This window comes from Sciurus carolinensis, chromosome X (assembly GCF_902686445.1).
Source record: "Sciurus carolinensis chromosome X, mSciCar1.2, whole genome shotgun sequence".
Classification (NCBI taxonomy): Eukaryota; Metazoa; Chordata; class Mammalia; order Rodentia; family Sciuridae; genus Sciurus; species Sciurus carolinensis.
The window spans coordinates 45,920,685-45,948,641 of record NC_062232.1 but is presented as its reverse complement, the minus strand read 5'-3'; the positions used below and the strand labels follow the sequence as shown (position 1 = coordinate 45,948,641).

Below are 27,957 nucleotides of genomic sequence, written 5' to 3'. Positions count from 1 at the left end.
TAAGCCAATCTCAAAAAACCAAAGGATGAATGATCTTGCTGATAAGTGGATGATGACACATAATGGGGGGCAGGAGGGAGGCAATAATGGAGGAAGGAGGGACTGTATAGAGGGAAAAGAGGGGTCAGAGGGGTGGAGGGGAAGGGAAAAATAACAGAATGAATCAAACACCATTACCCTATGTAAATGTATGATCACACAAATGGTATGCCTCTACTTCATGTACAGAGAAACAAGTTCTATCCCATTTGTTTACAATAAAAAATTAATTAATTAAAAATAAATAAAATATATTGTGTGTCGGGGTCTTAAGCCCCCTTGCCTTTCTCAACCAGCAACAAGGGAAGGGGACACTCCCCAACAAGGTCAGACCGGGATAGGTAGGGCCGACTGACCGCCCTCTCCCAGCCCTCCAGGCGGAGGATAATCAGACGCATCAGGGAGACCTGTCACAGCAGGAACTCGTTTATTGAGGAAATCGCACAGCTTTTATGTAGGGTGGGGGCTAGGCGGGAACCAATCAGCTTAAAGGTCAGCAAGGCAGGGGGGTTCACGTAGGCGAGAGTCCCATTGGACTATATGGCAAGCACGAGCTGATCACGTTTGCGGAACTGTTGTTAACCAATCCCTGACCGTGGTCCAGTTTATCGTCATGAACCTTTGAAACCACCTTTGAGGCCCTGATCCTGCTCACTCACCAGGAAGTAAGGAGTCAGCCTGAGTTAGTTAACGTGTCATTAGTCCCAACAATTGTGAATAGTCAAATTATGGTTTGAGGCCAGATACTCATCAATAGATGAAAGCATTAATAAAATGTGGTACATATACATAATGGAGTGTTACTCAGACATAAAGAAGAATGAAATTATGACATTTCATGGTAAATAGATGGAAATGGAGGACAATGTGCTAAGTGAAATAAGCCAGACTCAGGAAATCAAGGATTAAATCTTTTCTCTCATATATGAAAGGTAAAGGGCCACATAAGGGGGAAAAAGTGGGGAAATCAGATATCATAATGATACAGGGAAGATCAATGGAATAAAGAAAGGAGATTGAGAGAGAGAGAAAACGGCCAGGAAAGGGGAGAAAATGTGGAATAAAATCAAGAAAGTCTCACTATGTGCATATATAAATATAACACACTGAATTCTACCTTTATATTTATGCAAACAGCACCAATCAAAAATAAATAAATAAGCAGAATGAATAACAATATAGTACAGGAATGAGAATATGGGGAGGGATGGGGAAAAGGAAAGTGGGGGATGGGAAGTGAAATAGAGTAAATCAAATTCCATGCATGTGTGATTTGTCAAAATGAACCCAACTAGTGTGCATAAGTGTAATGCCCTAATAAATACATAAATAAGTAAAAATAAGACATTGCAAGAATAATTATACTGAAGATTTTTTTTTGTTTCTGTTTTGTTTTGGTTTTGGTACCAGGGATTGAACTTAGGGGCACTTAACCACTAAACCACATCCTATTTTAAGTTTTGCTTTGAGACAGAAACTTGCTAAATTTCTTAAGGCCTTGTTAAATTGCTGAAGCTGGCTTTGAACTTGCCATTGTCCTGACTCAGTCTTTGGAGTAACAGGGATTCCAGGCATTAAAACCACCCTTGGCTGGTATTGTTTTATAATGAACTATAAATATTGTGTTTTTTGTTGCGAATTGAGCACAAATTTTAGCAGTACTTTCAGAAATTAACTATCAGTCTGTCTATATGTTTATTTAGCAACCTACATGTCATATACATTTTCAAAATTATGATTGTTACTCTGATATTTTTATACTAGATAAGAGAAAAATGTGATGTTTGATAAATTTTAAACATCGGCTTTTGAGACTTGTTTTCAAGTTTATTTCTTACCAATCCTGTATTAAAAAATGTTCATGTTGGTATGTAGGCCCTAAATTTATGATTGCTAAAAATAAAATGAATGTTAATTACCCTTCAGTGAAAGAAGATTGAAGGCCTGGTTTCATTTGTTTCCAAAATATTTTTGTAAACATATATCAGTTCTTTTGATATTGTACAGTTATCATTAAGTGTTATTATCATAAGATATTGCTCATAAAACATGTCAGGTAATTACAATGTCAGCATGGTGCTTTACTCCCTCCTTGAGATGTCTCTCTGAGCTGTTAAATGGATCTTGTGCTATATCTGATGTTAATAGTCTATTTTGCATCAGTTAAATGTGGAGCCATTCTTACTAGAAAAATGATTATATCTTTTGGCAGTAAATGTAGTTCTCTCTTTCTAATGTCTCATCATATCTGTTTTTTTTTCAGGATTTGTATTATTTTACATCTTCCCTTTTTAGTTAGCTATAACATAATAATGAGTTTTGTTTTCTGAAAGATTTTTTAAAAAAAGATTTGTTGCATGTATCTCCTATCAATAATGAGGCTTAAAGAGTAATGAGTGTTGGATTTAAATGATTACTTTTTTCCCAAAAGGAATGTGAACTTGAGAACTTGGTGTGTGCCATTAGATAGCACTAGATGTCAGAGAATACCTATTTTGTTACAAGTGAGCATACTTAGAAATTTCTGGAAAAAAATTGAGGGAAAAGAAATATAAACAAATTCTACCCTTCTGATTTGCTTGAACAATGTTTAAATTTTAGAGAAATTTAAAGGATTCCTTAAAATATTGATCTGTTCTTAGCAATGTTTACAAAGAGCCATGTCCCTGGATTTAATAACAGACAACTTTCTGCATTCATTCTCCATTTTAAGATAAATTTGAAATTAGACATTTTAATATGAGATATGTATAAGACTGGCTGTTTGAAAGAAGTTATCTCAGTTATACTGTTTGTATTGTGACTTGGTTTGCAAAATACATTTGAAATGCATACATGTGTGTGTTCTTAATTGGTAAATAAACATTAATTCTTGTAGTCTGTATCCAATACTTTTTCAGTTCTATGTTGTATACATTAAAATTCTAAAGGCATTGTAAAATGTAATTCTTAAAATGATAAGCTTTCTACCCAAATGGTAATTAACCTTGGTAAAAGGCACTCTTTAATACAAATCTCTGACAGAACAATCTGGTTTTCTTTGATTAAATAAAAGTGATAGTGTTACTGAGCAAGGGCCCCCAAAAGAGCCAAGGGTGCCAAGGCAAGCCATGTTGGCCCTGGGTCACTGGTTCTTATTATCAAGCAGGAAAGATTTTCGACATGTCACTCAGAGTATCAAGCATGAGTTTATCAGAATGAATGGGAAAGGAGAAAAAAGGGGACATTCACAAGGGACAGAGTGAGTCCCCTCAGAGAGGAGGATAGCACACTCTTCCTGGTCTTTTTAAAATTAGGGGTTTCAGGAAAGTTTTGCCCAGGTCCACCTCTTGAATTTTAACTGACAGCAAGATTGCATCAGAGTTCCAAGTCCCCACAGTGCAGGTTAAAGATCTAAGGTCATTTTGGCCCATGCTGACTAGATTCTAGTTGGAATTTTTTCTTACAGAGTTCATGGCTTTGCTCCTAATAATCACATCTCCCTGAGTTTTGGAATCTGGTTTGTGTAAAGGTCACAAAAGTACAACCTCTTCAAGGTAATTTGTGTTCTCTTTATCAATAGAGAGGAGCCTTTTGGGACTGCATTATTCCTGCAGATAACAAGTTTGTGGAGGAATGTAACATATCCTTTTGACTTAAGCCAGGCCAGGCTGCAGGTCAATTGCTTTTTAAAAGGAAACACTTAAATGTCAGTATTGTAGGCTTAGTTTATAGTATTATCCCCTTAACCTTATGTTCCCACCACTCTTGTGTCTGTCCCCTATCTACAGGACTATAGATTATGCTTATTAATTCAAATCTAGTAGATTTTCTTCACTCTTATTGGTGTTTTGTATTTTTCTTACCTGTCAAAAATTCTTAACAGTGGAATTCTAGGTAAGTTTAGCTTAAGGACTACTGTTTCTAAACCCAGAGTTGCTTAAATTTGGTTTTAAAATGGGTCTTTTTGATAACAGAGTTCAGATCATACCTGAGATAAGATCTTACTGGAGATTGCCATCATGTTCTAGGGTCTTATATCTCTGCATGAGAGGATTTCATGCAAGACTTAGTAAAAGTACAGCAAAGTTTATTAGAAGAGAAAGAAGAAGGGGTGGGGAGAAGCACGCTTTTTTTTTTAAAACAAACCAAGAATGTAACATTTTATTCATTTCCAGATTATGAGTATTATACCACATATACATATGTTTAGATAATATATAAAACAAAGAATAAACTGTAGGAAGAAATATTGGTCTGAAATTACCACTAGGACATCTTTAATTCTTTAAGTTCATGGTAAGAGTATCTCCCTGCACACTGGGGCAGAAAGCAGGAGAAGCTCCAGCAGTTCCTGAACTCAAAGCACTGCTGATCCCCACTGCATTTACAGAGCAATCAATGATGGAGTTAAGATATGGTCACTGGTGTCCACAACAAGCTAACCATAACACAGTGAATTAATAGAGATGGTTTTGCAATTATTCTCCAGATAGTTTCCTTTTTAAACCAAGAATCATGTCCAGGGTCTAGCCCTTGAGTTGCATTCCAATTATTGCTTCCCCTTGTTCTGAACTGGGAGATACAGTTTGAACTCTGCTGGCAGTCTTTTGAGTAGAACCGTCTGAGAAATAAACCCATTGGATGCGAGAGTTTGCATGGATCTGCACTCTTAAGGTCTCGATGTAATTTGTGCCATAGGCCCAACGGGCGAAGTCAGATAAGTTGAACTGAATCTGGTTCCAGCCATCATCCAACCGCATGGGCATGGTATAGATGAAGGGTTTGACATGGGTAGTACTCTGGTAGTTACTTACTCAAAACCACTGACTCACATTCTTGTCATCTAGTACCTGTACTTCAAAGGTAAAATATTTCTTCAGGTTTTTTATAATCATGACAAGGAAAGGAAGTTTAATCCCCAGTGTCTTCTTAGGGTCTATAGGATATGTGATGTATGTGATACTGACATTTGTCCCTTCAATCTCTATCACCAAGGACTGGATGTCATTATCAGCGATTCTTTTGATGTGGCCATTCCGCACCTTTTTGTCCCAGATCTGCAGGGGTTTGCTTCCGATGCTGTTGAGGATGGAGAGGAAGCCGCTCTGGAAAGTGTTTTTGAACATTTTGCCAGCAGCTTTCTCCGCAGCTGCCCCACAGCCGGCCTAGGCCGGGAGATATGATAGAGTGACAAAGGCAAAGCAGGGGCCGGCCCTGGATAATGAAGGGACGCTGAACTTCTGACCTCTGGACCTGCAGCCACCAACGGCCGACTCTAGGTCAGCTAGCATAGGCTCCCACAAGGCCACCTAAAGACAGAAACCACAGCAACTGTCGCCCGCCGCCGCTTTCCCAACCTTAAATCGAGAAGCACCTTTAAGGGAAAGAGTAGATTCTCTCAGAGAGGGGAGTGACAACTCACTTCTTTGTGTCCTAGCTTTTATTGGGGTAGGAAGGAGATTATTAAAGGGTCCTACCCAAGTATCACCTCTTGGTTCTGGATTGACAGACTGCATTAGCTTACAACCTAAGGGCAACTCTTTATCATCTTGACTTGTCTGACAGGTTCTCATTGGAATAGCTCTATGGAATTTATGGGTGGTGGACTTCAGTCTTAATCACCCTATTTTTCTATGTCTGGGAATCTCTGGTCTGTGTTGTTTTTGTAGGGTCTTATTTAAGATGTGTTAGCAATTTTTGTCCTCCCCTGAATTTATTTATCTTCCTTCTACTATAAGAGAAATAGTTTACAGGGCTGAGATCAGGCAAAGGTCCTGAAATAGCTATTTTGTTAGACCTTGAGGCACCATTGAGGCAGGACTGTTGATTAACTAATTTGTTCTGTACTAAGTATTTTCTTAAACTCCTGAACCACTGCTCCTGTCTAACTGCTACCTAACATTTTGATGCTGACTCATGGCTATCACTTCCCCTCTGGAGGTGAACCAAAGAGATCAAACAAAGAGACAAAGTTCTTGCAACATGGAACCAAACCATTAGATAAATATTCAGCAATGTATTCAGAGGAAATTGTTCAGAGTCAGGAGGGAAAATTTTCATGATTGAAATGGAGTTAATTCTGTTAAAAATAAAAACAAGGCTGGGAAGTTATAGAATTTCTATGCATGATTACCTAATACTAAAATCTGTCTCCTAGGCAGAAATATTAAATATCTTGAACTTTGCCAACTACTATAATTTATAATGGTACTTCTGGGAAAAAGAAAGAGGTTCTCAATGTAATCAACACATTGATCTAGTAATCAACAGTAAACTAGATGACCTGAACCTTGATTATTTCAAGATTGAGGGATAAATAAGACAGGGTGGAATTGTAACAGAGCCCCACTTAAAATTTAAATCCCAAACCTTCCAAATTTCCTGTAAAACTGCTTTTCTTCAACTAGGTTCCTCATGCTGAGAACGGAAACCAAGGCAAAAAAGCCTGGGCAGATGCTATCATGGGTTGAAAAATTAGAATTGTAACATATTCTCTGGCTAGCACAGCCCAGCTAAATCTACATATGTATATTTCCTAAGTTTGGTTTTTATAAATTATAATTGCTTCTGTTGGGACAGTGGAGATGGGCTAGCTACTTCCTAGTTTTGGCCAAACTGTGATTAAAATCATTTTTCCCTTTTTACATAATTTGTTTATTTCTTATGTGATGGATGACTAATATTCAGTCCATTAGAACCCCAGCAGCACTTCTGGCCTAGGTACCAGTTACAATTGATCGAATATACATCAATTATGTACTTGATGTTTAATTTTTTTCTTATTTAATCTTTAAGTTAAAGACACCAAATGAGTAAATGAGGGATTTGTATTTTGAACATGGGACTGTCTTAATCAGTGGGTCACAATCTTTCTATTTCACTTTAGTTTCTTTAGTCATGACAGTAGACATGACAGTAGAGTGTAATTTTTTCTATTTTTATTTGTTCTTTTTAGATATACATGACAGTAGAGTGTATTTTGACATATTATACATACATATAATATATAATACGTATATAAATAATGCTTTATATATAATATAGTACATACTATACATACATATTATACATACATACTTATTTCCCATTCTTGTGGTTCTACATGATATGGAGTTTCACTGGTCCTGTATTCATGTACGAACATAGGAATCACATAGACGTTTTTACTAAAAACCTATCCTCCATACCCAGGTCTTTTATATTGGCCAACAGACACATTATGAGATCAACAATCTAGTAGTTCATAGAAAAATGAGGGGAGTTGACAGCTACGTGTACAGACTATTAAATTACTGGTGCTTTATGTTAATTATATTTATTAATATAGCTTTCTATTAAGTGTATGATTATATATTTTACATAGTTCAATAATATTGGAAAAGGTGTGTATGTTAATGAAGAAACATTCCCTAGAACCAACAAATAGAGGGAATTCATCATGAGAAAGCATTGGCATAATATTCCATGAGTGCAACCAATGAAACCATGTGAGAAAGTAAAAACGCTTCACTTATCTGAGAATAAAATTACCAATGGAGCCCCAGAGGTGAACTCATCTCTTGCACCATTTAGGAATATTGATAGTGACTATGGAAGGAAAAGTTTTCTATTCATTTGGACCTATTTCATAATTATTATACAATTGGATTATGTCTAAACCTGCATTCCAATTGATTTTTCTGACTTAAGAGATTTGCTGACTCTATAGCTCACTCATTTCTTTTTTATATATATAATTTACTTATTTTGATTCATTGTAAACAAATGGGGTACAACTTGTTTCTCTGGTTGTACATGAAGTAGAGTCATACCATTTGTGTAATCATACATGTACATAGGGTGATGATGTTTGTCTCATTCTGTTATTTTTTCCTTCCCTCCACCCACTCCCACCCCTCTTTTTCCTCTATACAGTCCCTCCTTCCTCCATTCTTGCCTTTCTCCCACCCCCCCCATTATATATCATCATCCACTTATCAGAGAGATCATTTGGCCTTTGTTTTTTGGGATTGGCTTGTCTCACTTAGCATGATATTCTCCAACTTCATCCATTTGCCTGCAAATGCCATAATTTTATTTTTCTTTATCGTTGAGTAATATTCCATTGCGTGGAGATATCTGTATATATCTATATATATCTATATATATATCACAGTTTCTTTATCCATTCATCTATTGAAGGGCATCTAGGTTGGTTCCACAATCTGGCTACTGTGAATTGAGCAGTTATGAACATTGATGTGGCTGTATCTCTGTAATATGCTCATTTTAAGTCCTTTGGGTATAGGCCAAGGAGTGGGATAGCTGGGTCAAATGGTGGTTCCATTCCAAGTTTTCTAAGGAATCTCCACACTGCTTTCCAGAGTGGCTGCACTAATTTGCAACCCCACCAGCAATGTATGAGTGTCCCTTTTCCCCCAAATCCTCGCCAACACTTATTGTTGCTTGTATTCTTGATAATCACCATTCTAATTGGGGTGAGATGGAATCTTAGGGTAGTTTTGATTTGCATTCTCTTATTACTAGAGATGTTGAACATTTTTTCATATACATATTGATTACTTGTAGCTCTTCTTCTGTGAAGTGTCTGCTCATTACCTTAGCCCATTTATTGATTGGATGATTTGTATTCTTGATGTAGAGTTTTTTTTTCTTCTTTTTTTTATTGTAAACAAATGGGATACATGTTGTTTCTCTGTCTGTACATGGCGTAAAGGCATACCATTTGTGTAATCACAAATTTACATAGGGTAATGTTGTTTGATTCATTCTGCCATTTTTCCCTTCCCCCCCAACCCCTCCTACCCCTCCCCTCCACCTATACAGTCCTTCCTTCCTCCATTCCTGCCCCCCTCCCTAAACCCAACTCCAACCCCAACACTAACCCTTCCCACCCCCCATTATGTGTCATCATCCACTTATTAGCGATATCATCCTTCCTTTGGTTTTTTGAGATTGGCTTATCTCACTTAGCATGATATTCTCCAGTTTCATCCATTTGCCTGAAAATGCCATAATTTTATCATTCTTTATGGCTGAGTAATATTCCATTGTATATATATGCCACGGTTTCTTTATCCATTCATCAATTGAAGGACATCTAGGTTGGTTCCACAATCTGGCTATTGTGAACTGAGCAGCTATGAACATTGATGTGGCTGTATCTCTGTAATATGCTGATTTTAAGTCCTTTGGGTATAGGCCAAGGAGTGGGATAGCTGGGTCAAATGGTAGTTCCATTCCAAATTTTCTAAGGAGTCTCCACACTGCTTTCCAGAGTGGCTGCATTAATTTGCAGCCCCACCAACAATGTAAGAGGGTACCTTTCTCCCCACATCCTCTCGAACACCTGTTGTTGCTTGTATTCTTGATAATCGCCATTCTAATTGGGGTGAGATGAAATCTTAGGGTGGTTTTGATTTGCATTTCTCTTATTACTAGAGATGTTGAACATTTTTCCATATGTTTGTTGATTGCTTGTATATCTTCTTCTGTGAAGTGTCTATTCATTTCTTTAGCCCATTTGTCAATTGGATTATTTACATTCTTGGTGTAGTTTTTTGAGTTCTTTATAGATTCTGGAGATTAGCGCTCTATCTGAAGTATGATTGGCAAAGATTTTCTCCCACTCTGTAGGCGCTTTCTTCGCATTGCTGATAGTTTCCTTTGCTGAGAGAAAGCTTTTTAGTTTGAATCTATCCCAGTTATTAATTCTTGCTTTTATTTCTTGTGCTATGGGAGTCCTGTTGAGGAAGTCTGGTCCTAAGCCGACATGTTGAAGCTCTGGACCTACTTTTTCTTCTATAAGATGCAAGGTCTCTGGTCTGATTCCGAGATCCTTAATCCATTTTGAGTTTAGTTTTGTGCATGGTGAGAGATATGGGTTTAGTTTCATTCTGTTGCATATGGATTTCCAATTCTCCCAGCACCATTTGTTGAAGAGGCTATCTTTTCTCCATTGCATATTTTTGGCCCCTTTGTCTAGTATGAGAAAATTGTATATATTTGGGTTTGTGTCCGTGTCCTCTATTCTGTACCATTGATCCACCTTTCTATTCTGGTACCAATACCATGCCGTTTTTGTTACTATTGCTTTGTAGTAGAGTTGAGATCTGGTATTGCGATACCCCCTGCTTCACTCTTTCTGCCAAGGATTGCTTTAGCTGTTCTGGGTTTTTTATTCTTCCAGATGAATTTCATAATTGCTTGCTCTATTTCTGTAAGGTACATCATTGGGATTTTAATTGGAATTGCATTGAATCTGTATAGCACTTTGGTAGTATGGCCATTTTGACAATATTAATTCTGCCTATCCAAGAACATGGGAGATCTTTCCATCTTCTAAGGTTTTCTTGAATTTCTTTCCTTAGTGTTCTGTAGTTCTCATTGTAGAGGTCTTTCACCTCTTTTGTGAGATTGATTCCCAAATACTTTATGTTTTTCGAAGCTATTGTGAATGGGGTAGTTTTCCTAATTTCTCTTTCTGAAGATTCATCGCTTATGTATAAAAATGCCTTAGATTTATGTGCATTGATCTTATATCCCGCTACTTTACTGAATTCACTTATGAGATCTAAAAGTTTTCTGGTGGAATTTCCTGGTTCCTCTAAGTATACAATCATATCATCAGCAAATAGGGATAGTTTGAGTTCTTCTTTTCCTATTCGTATCCCTTTAATTTCTTTGGTCTGTCTAATTGCTTTGGCTAGAGTTTCAAGGACGATATTGAATACAAGTGGTGAAAGAGGGCATCCCTGCCTTGTTCCAGTTTTTAGGGGGAAAGCTTTCAGTTTTTCACCATTTAGAATGATATTAGCCATGGGTTTAGCATAGATGGCCTTTACAATGTTAAGGAATGTTCCCACTCTCCCTATTTTTCTAGTGTTTTGAGCATGAAGGGGTGCTGTATTTTATCAAATGCTTTTTCTGCATCTATCGAAATGATCATGTGATTCTTGACTTTAAGTCTATTGATATGGTGAATTACATTTATTGATTTCCTGATGTTGAACCAACCTTGCATCCCTGGGATGAAACCCACTTGATCATGGTGCACTATCTTTTTAATATGTTTTTGTGTGCAATTTGCTAAAATTTTGTTGAGAATTTTTGCGTCGATGTTCATTAAGGATATTGGTCTGAAATTTTCTTTCCTTGATGTGTCTCTGTCTGGTTTAGGAATCAGGGTAATATTGGCTTCATAGAATGAGTTTGGGAGAGTTCCCTCCTCTTCTATTTTCTGGAATACTTTGAGTAGTATTGTAATGAGCTCTTCTTTAAAAGTTTTGTAGAACTCGGCTGAGAACCCATCTGGTCCTGGACTTTTCTTTGTTGGAAGGCTTTTGATGACTTCTTCTATTTCATTACTTGAAATTGGTCTATTTAAATCGTGTATGTCCTCCTTCTTCAGTTTAGGCAATTCATATGTCTCTAGAAACCTGTTGATGTCTTCGAAATTTTCTATTTTGTTGGAGTATAGATTTTCAAAATAGCTTCTAATTATGTTTTGTATTTCAGTCGTGTCTGTTGTGATATTTCCTTGTTCATTCCGAATTTTAGTGATTTGGGTTTTCTCTCGTCTTCTCTTTGTTAGTGTGGCTAAAGGTTTATCAATTTTGTTTATTTTTTCGAAGAACCAACTATTTATTTTGTCAATTTTTTTGTATTGTTTCTTTCGTTTCAATTTCGTTGATTTCAGCTCTCAGTTTAACTATTTCCTGTCTTCTACTACTTTTGGTGTTGGTCTGTTCTTCTTTTTCTAGGGCTTTGAGCTGTAGTGTTAGGTCATTTATTTTTTGAGTTTTACTTCTTTTATTAAATGCGCTCCATGAAATAAATCTTCCTCTAAGTACTGCTTTCATAGTGTCCCAGAGATTTTGATATGATGTTTCTTTGGCGTAGAGTTTTTTGAATTCTTTATAGATTCTGGAGATTATTGCTCTATCTGAAACATACTTCAGATACGTGGCAAAGATTTTCTCCCACTCTCTAGGCGCTCTATTCACATTGCTGATAGTATCCTTTGCTGAGAAAAAGCTTTTTAGTTTGAATCTATCCCAGTTATTGATTCCTGCTTTTATTTCTTGTGCTTTGGGAGTCATGTTAAGGAAGTCTGATCCTAAGGCAACATGATGAAGATTTGGACCTACTTTTTCTTCTATAAGATGCAGGGTCTCTGGTCTGATTCCAAGGTCCTTGATCCATTTTGAGTTGAGTTTTGTGCAGGGTGAGAGATAGGGATTTAGTTTCATTCCAATGCATATGGATTTCCAGTTTTCCCAGCACCATTTGTTGAACAGGCTATTTTTTCTCCATTGTATGTATTTGGCACCTTTGTCTAGTATGAGAAAACTGTATTTATTTGGGTTCATCTCTGTTTCCTCTATTCTGTACCATTGATCCACCTGTCTATTTTGGTGCCAATACCATGCCATTTTTGTTACTATTGCTTTGTAGTATAGTTGAAGTTCTGGTATTACAATACCCCCTGCTTCACTCTTCCTACTAAGGATTGCTTTAGCTATTCTGGGTTTCTTATTCTTCCAGATGAATTTCATGATTGCTTGCTCTATTTCTGTGAGGTATGTCATTGGGATTTTAATGGGAATTGCATTGATTCTGTATAGCACTTTTGGTAGTATGGCCATTTTGACAATATTAATTCTGCCTATCCAAGAACATGGGAGATCTTTCCATCTTCTAAGGTTTTCTTTAATTTCTTTCTTTAGTGTTCTGTAGTTCTCATCATAGAGGTCTTTCACCTCTTTTGTGAGATTGATTCCCACGTATTTTTTTTTTGAGGTTATTGTGAATGGGGTAGTTTTCCTAAATTCTCTTTCAGTGGATTCATCACTTATGAATAAAAATGCATTGGATTTATGTGCATTGATTTTATATCCTGCTACTTTATGAATTCATTTATGAGTTCTAGAAGTTTTCTGGTGGAATTTTTCAGCTCCTCTAAATATAGAATCATGTCATCAGCAAAGAAGGATAGTTTGAGTTCTTCTTTTCCTATTTGTATCCCTTTAATTTCTTTGGTCTGTGTAATTGCTCTGGCTTGAGTTTCAATGATGATGTTGAATAGAAGTGGTGAAGGAGGGCATCCCTGACTTGTTCCAGTTTTTAGTGGGAATGCTTTCAGTTTTTCTCCACTTAGAATGATTTTGGCTGTGGGCTTAACATAGATAGCCTTTACAATGTTGAGGTATGTTCCTACTATCCCTATTTTTTCTAGTGTTTTGAGCATGAATGGGTGCTGTGTTTTATCAAATGCTTTTCATGCATCTATTGAAATAATCATGTGATTCTTAACTTTGTTGTTATGGCAAATTACATTTATTGATTTCTGGATGTTTAACCAAACTTGCCTCTCTGGTGTAAAACCCACTTGATATTGGTGCACTATCTTTTTAATATGTTTTTTGTATGTGATTTGCTATAATTTTGTGAAGAATTTTTGCATCTATGTTCATTAAGGATATTGGTCTGAAGTTTTCTTTCCTTGATATATCTCTCGTTTTGGTATCAGGGTGATATTAGCTTCATAGGATGAGTTTGGAAGGGTTCCCTCCTCTTCTATTTAGTGGAACACTTTGAGCAGTATTGGAATGAGCTCTTCTTTGAAGGTCTTGTAGAACTCAGCTGAGAATCCATCTGGTCCCGGACTTTTTTTTTGTTGATAGGTTTTTGATAACTTCTTCTATTTAATTGCTTGAAATTCATCTATTTAAATTTTGTATGTCCTCCTGATTCAGTTTGGGTGGATCATATGTGTCTCTAGAAACCTGTTGATTTCTTCAAGATTTTCTATTTTGTTGGAGTATAGATTTTCAAAATGGCTTCTAATTATATTTTGTATTTCAAAAGTTTCTGTCGTGATATTTCCTTTTTCATCCCAAATTTTAGTAATTTGAGTTTTCTCTCTCCTTCTCTTTGTTAATGTGGCTAAGGGTTTATCAATTTTGTTTATTGTTTCGAAGAACCAACTTTTTATTTTGTCAATTTTTTCAATTGTTTCTTTTGTTTCAATTTCATTGATTTCAACTCTGATTTTAACTATTTCCTGTCTTCTACTACTTTTAGTGTTGATCTATTCTTTTTCTAGGACTTTGAGCTGTAATGTTAGGTTGTTTATTTGTTGACTTTTTCTTCTTTTATTGAGTGAGCTACATGAAATTAATTTTCCTCTTAGTACTGCTTTCATAGTGTCCCGAGATTTTGGTATGTTGTATCTTTGTTCTCAGTCACTCATTTTTTGATAAGATGCACATTTCATTGATACTGCTTGACTGAGCTGTTGTTACTCATGGTCCCCAAGAACTTCCTAATTGCTAAAATTGGTGGTCTTCTCTCAATTCCATCTTCTTTGTCTCCTATGCACTTGATACTGCAATGCATTTTCTCTTTGAAATTATTTGTCGCTTGACTTTCATGATATTGCAGTATTTTTGGTTCTATTTTGCCTTCTCTGTACTATCTCTTTATTTGCTTTTATTTATGTTAGTCAGTTTTAACTTCGTTTTGTTTTGTTTTTGGTATTGGGGATTGAACCCAGGGTTGCTTAACCACTGAGTCACTTTCTATTTGGAGACAGAATCTTAGTAAGGTCCTTAGGGCTTCATTAAATTGTTGAGGCTGGCTTTGAACTTGCAGTCCTCCTGCCTCAGCCTCCCAAGTAGCTGGGGTACAAGGCATACAACACCATGCCTTGCTCATTCTTAACTTTGAAGATCAGAATTTTCTTCCTCACCTGCCAAAAAGTTCAAAGTCTGATAATTTCTAGAGTTGTACCTTCTCATGTCTTGAGTTCTTTGGGTTGAATGTATGGAATATTTTGTAATAAAACAGACTTGGGCTTTAATTTCAATTATAATATTCATTAACTGAAATAAAAGGACCAAAGAAACTGTCTAAGCTTATAGTTTTTTATTATGTATATTTTTATTTGTTCTTATTAATTGTACATGATAGTAGAATATATTTTGATATACATATATGGAGTATAACTTCTCATTCTTCTGATTGTATGTGATGTAGAATAACATTGTTCATGTAATCATATGTACACATAGGTTAGCAATGTCAAATTCATTCTACTATCTTTCCTACTCCCATTCAACTTCCCTTCCCTTCTTTCCCCTTTGTCTAATCTAAAATACTTCTATTCTTCCCAACCACCCCCTTGTTGTGAGTTAGCATCCACATATCAGAGAAAACATTTGATCTTTAGTGTTTGGGGACTGGCTTATTTCACTTAGCATGATATTCTTCAATTCCATCCATTTATTGGCAAATGCCATAATTTGTCCTTTATGTCTGAATAATACTTCATTGTTTATATATACCACATTTTCTTTATCCATTCATCTGTTAAAGGGCACCTAGATTGGTTCCATATTTTAGCTATTGTGAATTGAACAGCTATAAACATTGATGTGACTGCTATCTATTGGTCATTCAGTAGTGTATTGTTTAGTCTCTAGGTGTTAGAGTAGCTTCTATTTTTAAATTTTATCATTGGTTTCTAATTTCATTCCATTATGGTCTGATTGGATGCAAGGTATTATCTCTTTTTTTATATTTGTTAAGAGTTGCCATGTGGCATAAGATATGTTCTAGTTTATAAACGCAAAATGGATTAAGGACCTCAGAATCAGACCAGAGACCTTGCATCTTATAGAAGAAAAAGTAGGTCCAGAGCTTCAACATGTTGGCTTAGGAGCAGACTTCCTCAACAGGACTCCCATAGCACAAGAAATAAAAGCAAGAATCAATAACTGGGATAGATTCAAACTAAAAAGCTTTCTCTCAGCAAAGGACACTATCAGCAATGTGAAGAAAGAGCCTACAGAGTGGGAGAAAATCTTTGCCACTCATACTTCAGATAGAGCACTAATCTCCAGAATCTATAAAGAACTCAAAAAACTCTACACCAAGAATGCAAATAATCCAATCGACAAATGGGCTAAGGAAATGAATAGACATTTCACGGAAAAAGATCTACAAGCAATCAACAAACATATGGAAAAATGTTCAACATCTCTAGTAATAAGAGAATGCAAATCAAAACCACCCTAAGATTCCATCTCACCCCAATTAGAATGGCAATTATCAAGAATACAAGCAAAAACAGGTGTTGATGAGAATGTGGGGAGAAAGGTACACTCATACATTGCTGGTGGGGTTGCAAATTAGTGCAGCCACTCTGGAAAGCAGTGTGGAGATTCCTTAGAAAACTTGGAATGGAACCACCATTTGACCCAGCTATCCCACTCCTTGGCCTATACCCAAAGGACTTAAAATGAGCATATTACAGAGATACAGCCACATCAATGTTCATAGCTGCTCAGTTCACAATAGCCAGATTGTGGAACCAACCTAGATGTCCTTCAATTGATGAATGGATAAAGAAACCGTGGCATATATATACAATGGAATATTACTCAGCCATAAAGAATGATAAAATTATGGCATTTTCAGGCAAATGAATGAAATTGGAGAATATCATGCTAAGTGAGATAAGCCAATCTCAAAAAACCAAAGGAAGGATGATATCACTAATAAGTGGATGATGACACATAATGGGGGGTGGGAGGGGTTAGGGTTAGAGTTAGGGATAGGGAGGGGGGCAAGAATGGAGGAGGGAGGGACTGTATAGAGGGAAAAGAGGAGTGGGAGGGGTGGGGGGAAGGGAAAAATAACAGAATGAATCAAACAACATTGCCGTATGTAAATTTATGATTACACAAATGGTATGCCTTTACGCCATGTACAAACAGAGAAATGACATGTATCCCATTTGTTTACAATAAAAAGAATATGTTCTAGTTTAGAGAAGGATTCATGGACTGCAGAGAAGAAAGTTTATTAGGTCATTGATGGATGATATACTCTATATATGTCTGTTAAGTCTAAATTATTGATTGTATTATTTAGTTCTATAGTTTCTTTATTTAGTTTTTGTTTGGAAGGTATATCCACTGGTAGAAGAGATGCATTGAATTCACTCAGTATTATTGTACTGTTGTCTATTTGATTCTTGAAGTTGAGAAGGGTTTGTTTGATGTATGTAGATACTCCATTGTTTGGGGCATAAATATTTAACATTTTTATGCCTTGTTGATGTATAATTTCTTTGAGAAGTATGAAATGTTCATCTTTTCTCCTTCTGATTAAATTTGGCTTGAAGTTCACTTTATCTGATATGAGGATAGAAACCCCTGTGTGTTTACATGATCCATGTGAGTGATATTTTTTTTCCCATCCTTTCACCTTTAGTCTGTGGATGTCTTTGCCTATGAGGTGAGTCTCTTGGAGATAGCATATTTTTGGGTCTTGTTTTTTAATTCAGCCTGTCAGTCATGTCTTGATTGATGAGTTTAGGCCATTAATGTTCAAGGTTATTATTGAGATATGATTTGAATTCCCAGTCATTTGGGTTTATTTCTGGTCTTTAATTTGAATTAGTTTCTCCTTTGATTGACTATTCCATTAGTGTGGTTCCTCCCTTTGCTGGTTTTCACTTATTTTTCATTTCTTCTTCATAGAATATTTTGCTGAGAATGCTCTGTAGTACAGACTTTCTAGTTGTGAATTCTTTTAATTTTTGTTTATTATGGAAGGTCTTTATTTCATCCTCAAATCTGAAGCTTAATTTTACTGAGTATTGTATTCTTGGTTGGCATCCATTTTCTTTCAGAGCTTGGTATGTATTATTCCAAGATCTCCTAGCTTCAAGGGTCTGTGTTGAGAAATCAGCTGAGATCTGAATTGGTTTCCCTCTAAATGTAATCTGACATTTTTTTTTCCTCTGGCAACCTTTAGAATTCTATCCTTAGTCTGTATGTTAGGCATTTTCATAATAATGTGCCTTGGTGTCAGTTTGTTGTAATTTTGTATATTTGCGATGCTGTAAACTGTCTGTATTTGATTTCTCATTTCATTATTTAGTTTTGGGGGAGTTTTCTAATATCATTTCATTGAAAATATTGTGAGTTGTTTTGGTTTGTATCTCTGCTCCTTCATCTATATCATGATAAGTCATGTTATCCCATATTTGTTGGAAGTTCTGTTCATGATCTCTTAACATCTTTTCTCCATGGTCAACTTTCTTTTCATGATTATATATTTTTGGGGCTGGGGTTTTGGCTCAGTGGTAGAGCTCTTGCCTAGTATATGTGAGGCACTGAGTTTGTTCCTCAGCACCACATAAAAATAAATAAATAAAATAAAGGTATGTAAAAAGGATTATGTATTTTATCTTCATTCTGAAACTATGTGTTATAAGTGGTATAGTCTGTTGGTGATGCTTTCACTGAATTTTTAATTTAGTTTATTGATTCCTTCATTTCCAGGATTTCTGCTTGATTTCAGAATCTCTCTTTATTGAAGTGATTGTTCACCTCCTGAATTTTCTCTTTGATTTCACTCCTTACATCATTCTTTACTTCACAGATCAGTTTAACTATGTACATTCTAAATTTCTTCTCTTATATTTCTTCCATTTTGGTTTCAATGGATTATATTATTGGAGCATCTTGGTTTGTTTGGGGCATTTCATTCCCTTGTTTCTTCAGGTTGTTTGTGTGTCTTCCCATCTAGCAGTGTGGATCTGAGTCAGTATAGTTTCTAGCCTGTGGATATGTAGTGTCCCTGAAGGTTTCCAGTACCTCACCTTTAAGGGGGAGACAAGTAATAACAGCAACCTATGCAAACAATATACAGCCTTAAACCAAATAATTTCTACTAAGATGTCTACAGTTTTGTTGCAACAAACAAATTATATGCTTACTTATTGCCTACAATAACAATAGTAAACTTGCAAGAGGGTTTACAATTTTAAATGGTGAACAAAGAGAGAGAAGTCGTATAGGATGTGATGGTTATGAGGAAGGAGGAGAGAAGATAGAAGTGAAAAAGGAAGAGTGAAAGAGGGCATTATAGAGGTTGGTGGTTAGCAGGAGAAAAGGGAGAATGAGAATCAAGGGAAAGAAATGAGAGAAAAAATATATATGAAGTAAAAATTAAAAATAGAAAAAAGTAAAAATAAAAAATAAAAACAAAACTAAAATATAATAATGAGACATCCAAGCTCTCAATAAACTTGCTGAAATGCTGCATTTCTGCTTTTCTTGGTTTCATGCCATGAAGCTTCCAGGGAAGGGACCTCTTTATTCCACCATCTTTGCAGAGTCTACTTATAGTTTGTATTTGTACAACAGAAAGTATATTAGTTTATAGGGTTACTGTGAGGATGAAATTAGTAAATATGTGTATGGTACTTTGCCTAGAGTACAATATATGTGAACTATTTCTATACAGTCCTTTTTTGTTCAATGAAAATCCATGAAAACTGAATTTTTCAGTTCAAACAGAAATCCACTCATTCCAGGTCTTTGATGTATGTAGTATACAACAGAGGATTTGTAGGTCACAAGAAGTGGATGCATCATGTGATGTACAATCTTGTTGATCTCACTGGTTTTACTGTCTCCTCTACCCATAGACTCATTTGTCACATTTTAGGAGCAAAACAAATGCCTTTCCCCATCTTCCTCATAGCCATTTCATATCTTCCATTGTAGTTAAGTCACATCTTCAGGTCTTTACTCTTTATCTTAAGGGGTATATTAACTTATTCCTTCAAAGAAAATATGATGATTTCCTTAAGAGGATATCTAGTATGTAACATTTTCTCAAGCTTGACAAAATTATTATATGTTTTATAAGACTATCCATGTGTAAAATGATTTACAGTGACTTTTAGGGACAGTGTGAAGAATCATGAAGAATGACCTCTGAACCAATCCAGGCCCATGTGTGAATTTATCTCCACATCTGGCACCTATGACCCACTGCCACGACCACTGTATGTAAGAGGAGGAAGGCTGAAGGAGATGCTAAAAGAAGGTGAAGGATGAATTACAGAGAAGAGCTGCAAGGTTGTCTGCTAAACCTGCTCCTCTAAAGCCAAAATTCAAGCCTAAAATAATCCTTGCAAGGGAAAAAAGGTACTCAAAGGAAAAAAGTGAAAACTTGATGTTGGCAAAGATGGGAATTCCCTATACAGAAAAGGGAGATGCCAAAACAGATCAGAGAAAGGTGAAGGTGCTGGAGATGACAAGTGAAGTGTATACATTTTTTTATAACTGTGTACTTCAGGTGACTGTATAGGTTGAAATAGTATCTTTTATAAAATTTTTTAAAAATGTAGAATTTTGTTTTACTTTTTAAACTATGTTGTTAGCATATGGACCTCTTCCAAATGCTAAAATATGACTGTTTTGTTTGTTTGTTTGTTTGTTTTTAATGGAAGGAACATATGTAACTAATAGAATATCTGCAAAGCTGGATTGATGTGGAGGAAAACACCTTTCCTCTCCAGGTTTATTTTTTGTACTGGAAATTGAATCCAGGGGTGTTCTACCATTGAGATAAACCCCCATTCCATTTTTCATTTTTAAAAATTTTGTTTATTATTACTGTTGTGTAATGGGGAGATGTAGTTTATTTATACCAGCAGCCATAGGGGTAAGGGAAACACACAATCAGCTATATGTATAGGATGGATTACTTATGTAAAAACAATAATCTCCAAAACAAAGGATAGTGTTGAGTTTCTCACTATCCTCCCCAATGATCCCAGCATGTGATAATGCCAGGCAGTGCCCCCTGGGCATGAGATGGTGGGTACTAACTATGGAAGAAAAATCCACAAACCACAGAAATTTTTAAAAATCCCTTTCCCCCACACCCCCTACTCAGATACTTAATAGGATTACAGGGTGATCAATACAATTAATTAAAGAGAGGAAAACAGAAATTCTGTTATAGAGAAGGAAGGGAGTTCCTAACCACTGTCAAATATATGGTAGGGGACATTTTTCTCCCTTAAAAGTAGTTTATCCCCTCAGGGCCTCTGCTGGACTGAGCCCACTTTATACCTATCCAGGGCAAGGGCCTATTGCCCTTATGGTGGTCATGGAGACAAGGAAAATAAAGGAAGTAAATGTGGACAAACTGTTACTTAAAACTACTTCCCAGATTTTCCTCCTATAACCAGAAAAAACTAGAAAGGAAATCGTAAAGTCAGGATCTGAGTTCCCTCTCTGAAGGAAAAGTGAGTGGATCACTGCCTTTCTCCCTTATATTCATCTTGTTTCCAAAACTCTGTTGGGAAGTAGGCCAGAGTCTCACTTAGACCCTCCTTTCCCTGTCTATTTTCTTAGGAGGAGATGTCTACAAAAAGTCAAGGGCAAAGATAACTCCAAATTCCTTTATTTCTGCCATCTGATTTTTTGAAAGTTAATTCTTGGATAGAAGGCTAGTCTGTAAATGGGTCCCACTCCCTATCAGAGCAACCTGAGGGGAAGAAGGCAAGAGTCTCAAGGTTCAATCACTATGATTTCCTTAACTCTCTAGAGTATATAACTCAAATCAATCCATAACGTCCAGTTTCTTCTGGGATAAAGAAGATACATACGGGGATATAGCTCAGTTGGTAGCGTGCCTGCCTCAGAAGCACAAGACCCTGGGTTCAATCCCCAGCATCGCAAAAAAAAAAAAAAAAAAAAAGATACATACACAGTGAGGGTTAGAGAAAGTTAATCAGGACCAACTCTATCCCTGTGTGGGTCATTCAGTCTTCATTGTTCTGCTTAGGTCCTATGAGGCAGTATCCAAGTGGAGGGGGGAAGATATAACTCATGAAGACAAAGCAGGAGGGCATGCTATCAAGGAAGTCCTATAGAGAAATGCTTAGGCATGGCATTTCCTTGTAAATACAAAAAATAAAGTTCTCTTCTAATTCCAATCAAAACAGAGGGAGTTTCAAGAAAGATTCTCTTTCGAGTCTTCCACAAAACAGGAGAAAGCAAAAGCAGCAACATATAAACTTAAAAGAGGTCAAGAAATAGAAAACTGAGCATACTTCAGAAGCAGGAGCATTAAGAGAGATGAACTGAAACTGGTCAATGTGAAAGCTGGCATGGCAAGCAGTACCTGGAGTCATCAGTTGCACCAAATAGGCAATGGAGTCGTGAATAGGAAAATGGACCCGAGCCAGACAGGTGAGGCTGGGCTCTGTTAGTGGGGCACAGAATGAAGTAAGAAAGCATTTCAAATAAAGCAGCACCATTCTGGTCACCTCAGTTCTCCCACCTTCCTACACTTTATAAACCTTCACTACAGGAGTAAAATAGAAGGCAGTTTTGATAGGCAGCTCTTACTTCCCATCCTCCCCTATCCAATTCCCAAAGACAGGGAATCTGGAGGTCCTTTTCTGTCTTTAAACAACAAAAGAACAGTTTTTGCTGTCAAGAAGGTCTAAAGGGGACAAAGAAGAAAGAACTGCTTCCTTGTGAGGGGCAAAGAAGGTGGTGACTTGATGTTTACCATAGTGGAGATGACTGCCCAACTAAAGGAACAGGAGCATTCAACAAGATTTTGCACTTACTCAGATGAGAGATTACCCAGTCCTGCTCCTTGGCTCTTAGCAATAACCCATTCACATTTTTTTAAACAACTGGAAAAGGTTCTTTCTGATCTTGGTTTTCAAATGACCTCTTGCACAGCCATGATGCTCTTCTATAGTTTATTCCCAAACCTGGAGTAGGTGGCAAGTAGTTACCTGGCTTATTAACCAAGTCAGAACCATGGACTTGCTATGTAACCAGGAAGAGAAGGAAAGGACTGTCTAACCAGACTTGTGTCCTCAGCACAATTCATCCAGATATCTTCCAGTCTTGAGAGATGGTACAGAGTTGCAGAGATACCTACTACCTCCCCACAGGCTCACAACTTAATCTTCAGCCTGCCTGGCTGGCCAAGTTGTTCTTTGCCAAGCCTATGTCACTGGGTGGGGGAAAGAAGAAAGAGGGCTCTGCTCAGTCAAAGGTTATGCCTTGTGCCAAGTCTGCTGAAATTATTGCAAATGCTGGACCTTTGGAAAACAGGTGGTTTTGAGCTTCTCTTCTGGCAGTCAAGGTCTTAGAGCTTCCCTACCAAATTCAACAGGAGTTCTTTTTCTTGGTTGTCCATACTCATAACAGTATCTAGATTTCATTTCATTTGCATCAGAGAATCCTAAATCAGCAGGTTAGACATCACATGAGCAGTCCTATTGACTATGGCCTGACCATCAATTATGTCTGAACTGTCCAGGAAGCCCCTGACATCAAGCAGATAAGACAGTCTTGGGAAACAAAAGGATTTTATATGCTGGGCCAACAACTGCTCACCTGTGACTGAGGGCAATACAGGGATCTTGTGTATATCCAGGTGTGCTTAGAGGTCAACACACATTGCATGGTGCCCAGGCTTGCACCTTCTCCTGCCCAGGGTTTCAGAGCTGATCCTGGGTACACTTAAAAAAGGATTCAAATTTCTAAATTCTAAATGCTAGGATCTTCAGGGGGAACTGGGACTTTTGTATGATTTTGTTTTCCTACTCACCCCTCCAAGCCACAGGACCAATCTATATTATTGTCCTGGTCACTCTCAGACTCTTTCAGGTTGCAGCTACTGGAATTCTGGAGGTGAGTGCTATAGCTGCTGATCAGGCCCATCCCCAGTTTTCCAGGAAGGGAACAAAGCAAAAGGTGGCATGCTCCTTTATCTTCCACTGGTTGGATGCCAAAATCCTTTACACTACCAATCTCTGCTAACTTCTGGTAGAAGTTGCCGCACTTGACTGCCCAGTGTACCTCAAAGCAGAAGCTCAAACAAGAATCCTCTATGAGATCTACATATATCTCCTGAGCAATGGCCTCTAGCTTGTTAGTATCTAGGTTAGTCAACAAAACTTCCTCCATTTTAATTTGTAAACAACTGTGGAAAGAGCACTTGTTTTACTCACTGCAGCAACACTTAGGGCTCTGCAGGCCATGCCTCAGCCCAGGGCCTCCCAGGGCCATGAACTCTGGGGGCAGAGGTGGTGGAGATGGTGGCAGTAGAAGCAGCAGTGGCAGAAGCTGCAGTGCCAGTGACAACAGCTCTGGAACCCCAAGTTTTCCATTTGTTTTGGCTTCTCTCCAGTTCTGGTCTTTGGGCAGCTCCTGGTCTAGACTCCCCACCAAGAAGTTGCTGCTCCTCGGTCAGCCACCTGGGCCTCTTCTGCTCCATTCCATTTTATTTTGTATTTTGAGACAGGGTCTCACTAAGTCGCCCAGTCTGGCCTTGAACTTGTGATTCTCCTGCCTCATCCTCTGAAGTAGCTGGGATTATAAGCATGCACCAGTTATCAGCTTCCTTTCTAGTTTTGAGGGACTTTGGCTCCCAGAAGGAGGGAGTTCCCCAATGTTGACACACATAGCTACTGTTATGGTTTGAACCTGGAATGTTCCCCCTAAACTCATGTGTTGGAAGCATGATCCCCAATCCAATTCCTCTTCCCCCCATACACATATTTCTCATATTTTTAGGGACTTTGGGGTAATGATTGTATCAATAGGTTGTAAACTCATGAGTGAATTAATGGATGAATCCACTGATTGCTGGATGGACTACTGGGAGGAGGAACCTAGTGGGAAGAATTAGGTCACTGGAGGCATACCCTATGAGTTTATCTTCTCTGTGGCCCCTTCTCCCTCCTCTGCTTCCTGGCTTCCATGGGCTGAACAGTTTTTCTCTGTCACATTCTTCTGCATTGATGTTCTGCTTCGCTTTACACCCAGAGTAATGGAGTCAGCTGACCATGGATCAAATTCTCTGAAACTATGATTCGAAAGAGAGCTTTCCTCTCTAGTTTGTTTTTGTTAGGTATTTTGTCACACTGATGAAAAACTGACTAACAGAGTCACCTTGGCACAAAGGCCTTGTGGTAAGGAAAAACTAAAATTTGTTTCTATGTTTTATTTCTCCCTCCCTGCCTTCACTGTAGACTTAATTCCCTTAAAATCAGAGACCACTTGGGATCTGACCCCCCAAAATTAGTTAACAATATGTCAGGTAATTTGACACCAGTGATGTCATTGAGATGGTATCTCTCAAAACAGCAGTATTCCATTCCAAAATGTGGATCTTCAGATTGATAATTCTGCCCTCTTGGGGCTGGGGACATAGCTCAGTTGGTAGAGTGTTTGCCTCGCAAGCACAAGGCCCTGGGTTCAAGCCCCAGTACCGCAAAAAAAAAAAAAATTAAAAAGTAAAGATAATTCTGCCATCTTCATGTAATTTTCTGAGAATCAGGAAAAATTGCCAACATGCTAAAGGCGACATGTCAGCCCTCACTCTAATCTTTTCCTAGTCAGAACATCAAATGAAGGCTTCACTGGGTTGTCTGGTGGTTTTCTGATTTTCCTAGTCCATTGAAGAAGGGAGATTGAAATTGTTGTGTAATATTAATGATTGTTTATGTTTTGCTGAAATACATTGTTTGTGAAAAGTATCTTTAACAAAGCTAGATACAGTTTGAAGAAAAAGTGTCTTTCATAAGTGACAGATACACGTGAAGAGTGTTAAAGTACAAATAACACAGAAACACTCAGAGGAGGAAGCAAATATAGCAGAGGTTTGCCCTTCATGGATCTGTTATTTATGGTTTTGATTATTTGCAAGTGATCCTAAATATCTGTAACAAGTAATAATTGGTTACTTTCCTAAACAAATTTGATCATCTATGTGAAACATTGGTGTATCACAAACCTCAAGTAAATAAACTTTCACATGGCCCCTCTCTTACATCTCAATATCACTTACTTGTAATCTAATAATGAAAATGATTTCCATTTATGGAGTACTTACTATGTTCCAGGCAGTGCACCAAATGTTTCATAGGTATTTCACTTCCAATCTATGTTGTAGATCTCAATTTTATCAGATAATAAGACTGAGTTTTAGCAAGTTTATGTAATTTTGTTATGATTGAAAAGTTAAGAAGGGCATAGGTACTGACTCAAGTCCAGGAAGTCTTCCTTCCGAAGCCCATGCTCTCAATCATCACCATATTGTCCTGTTTCTATTTGTTTTTATATATTGACTCTAATGAATTGTTAATAAAACATTGGTTTTCTTGATGAAAATAGCATCAATGGAAAAAGTAAGTTTTGTTGAAAACTGAAAAGGTACTTAATCAAAAGGTGGGTCCATTCCAAGTTTTCTGAGGATTCTCCACACTGCTTTCCAGAGTGACTGCACCAATTTGCAACTCCACCAGCAATGTAAAAGTGTGCCTTTTCCCCCACAGCCATGCCAACATCTATTATTGTTTGTGTTCTTGATAATAGCCATTCTAGTTTTAGTAATCTTAGAGTTGTTTTAATTTGAATTTCTCTAATTACTAGAGATATTGAACACTTTTTCATGTATTTATTAATCGTCTATATGTCTTCTTCTGTAAAGTGTTTGTCCAGTTCCTTGGCCCATTTATTGACTGGGTTCTTTGTATTTTTGGTGTAAAGTTTTGTAAGTTCTTTATAAATTTTAGAGATAAGTGCTCTATCTGAAGTGCATGTGGAAAAGATTTTCTCCCACTCTGTAGGTTCTCTCTTCACAGTCTTAATTGTATCCTTTGCTGAGAAAAAACTTTTTAGTTTGAGTCCATACCATTTATTGATTCTTGCTTTAATTTCTTGTGCTTTGGGAGTTTTGTTAAGGAAGGCTGATCCTAAACCAACGTGATGAAGATTTGGGCCTACTTTGTCTTCTATTTGGTGCAGGGTCTCTGGTCTAATTCCTAAGTCCTTGATCCATTTTGAGTTGAGTTTTGTGCAGGGTGAGAGATAGAGGTATAATTTCATTTTGCTGCATATGGATTTCCAGTTTCCCCAGTACCATTTGTTGATGAGGCTATCTTTTCTCCACTGTATGTTTTTGGCTCCTTTGTCTAGTATGAGGTGACTATATTTAAGTGGTTTTGTCTCTGTGTCCTCTGTTCTGTACCATTGGTCTGCCTGTCTATTTTGGTGCCAATACCATGCCGATTTTATTACTATTGCTCTGTAGAATGGTTTAAGGTCTGGTATTGTGATACCTCCTGCTTCACTTTCCTGCTCAGAATTGTTTTGGCTATTCGAGGTCTCTTATCCTTCCAGATGAAGTTCATGATTGCTTTCTCTATTTCTATGAGAAATGTCATTGGAATTTTAATAGGAATTGCATTGAATCTGTATAGCACCTTTGATAGAATGGCCATTTTTGACAATATTAATTCTGCCTATCCAAGAACATGGGAGATCTTTCCATATTCTAAGGTTTTCTTCAATTTCTTTCTTTAGTGTTCTGTAGTTCTCATTGTAGAGGTCTTTCACCTCTTTTGTTAAATTGATTCCAAAGTATTTTATTTTTTTGAGGCTATTGTGAATGGAGTGGTTTTCCTAATTTCTCTTTCACAGGATTCATTGCTTATGAATAGAAATGCATTAGATTTATGCATATTGATTTTATATCCTGCTACTTTGCTGAATTCACTTATTAGTTCTAGAAGTTTTCTAGTGGACTTTTTTTGGATCCTCTAAATATATCAGTGGCAAATAGTGACAGCTTGAGTTCTTCTTTTCCTATTTGTATCCCTTTAATTTCTTTGGTCTGTCTAATTGCTCTGGCTAGTGTTTCAAGGACAATGTTCAATAGAAGTGGTGAAAGAGGGCATTCCTGTCTTGTAACAGTTTTTAGAGGGAATGCTTTCAGTTTTTCTCCATTAAGAATGATGTTGGCTGTGGGCTTAGCATAGATAGCCTTTACAATGTTGAGGTATGTTCCTCCTATTCCTATATTTTTTAGTGTTTTAAGCATGAATGGGTGCTGGATTTTATCAAATGATTGCTCAGCATCTATTGAAATAATCATATGATTCTTAACTTTAAGTCTATTTATGTGATAAATTACATTTATTGATTTCCAGATGTTGAACCAAACTTGCATCCATGGGATAAACTCCACTTGATCATGGTGCATTATCTTTTTAATATATTTTTTATGTGATTTGCCAGTATTTTG

At 37.0% G+C, this 27,957-nt stretch overlaps 1 protein-coding gene, 1 non-coding gene and 1 pseudogene across 2 annotated transcripts; 1 reads left to right on the top strand and 2 right to left on the bottom strand.

Moving 5' to 3' along the window:
• Positions 1 to 4,570: 4,570 nt before the first annotated feature.
• Positions 4,571 to 5,147, bottom strand: LOC124971343 (cilia- and flagella-associated protein 20-like; annotated as a pseudogene).
• Positions 5,148 to 23,541: 18,394 nt separating this feature from the next.
• LOC124971345 (ataxin-7-like protein 3B) lies at positions 23,542 to 23,834 on the bottom strand. Its single transcript, XM_047535118.1, is given in 2 exon segments — positions 23,542 to 23,594; positions 23,597 to 23,834. Coding segments are annotated over 2 exon segments (291 nt in total).
• A 1,238-nt stretch (positions 23,835 to 25,072) lies between these two features.
• On the top strand, positions 25,073 to 25,146 carry Trnaa-cgc (transfer RNA alanine (anticodon CGC)). Its single transcript has one exon. It is a non-coding gene; the product is annotated as a tRNA-Ala (tRNA).
• Positions 25,147 to 27,957: the final 2,811 nt, after the last annotated feature.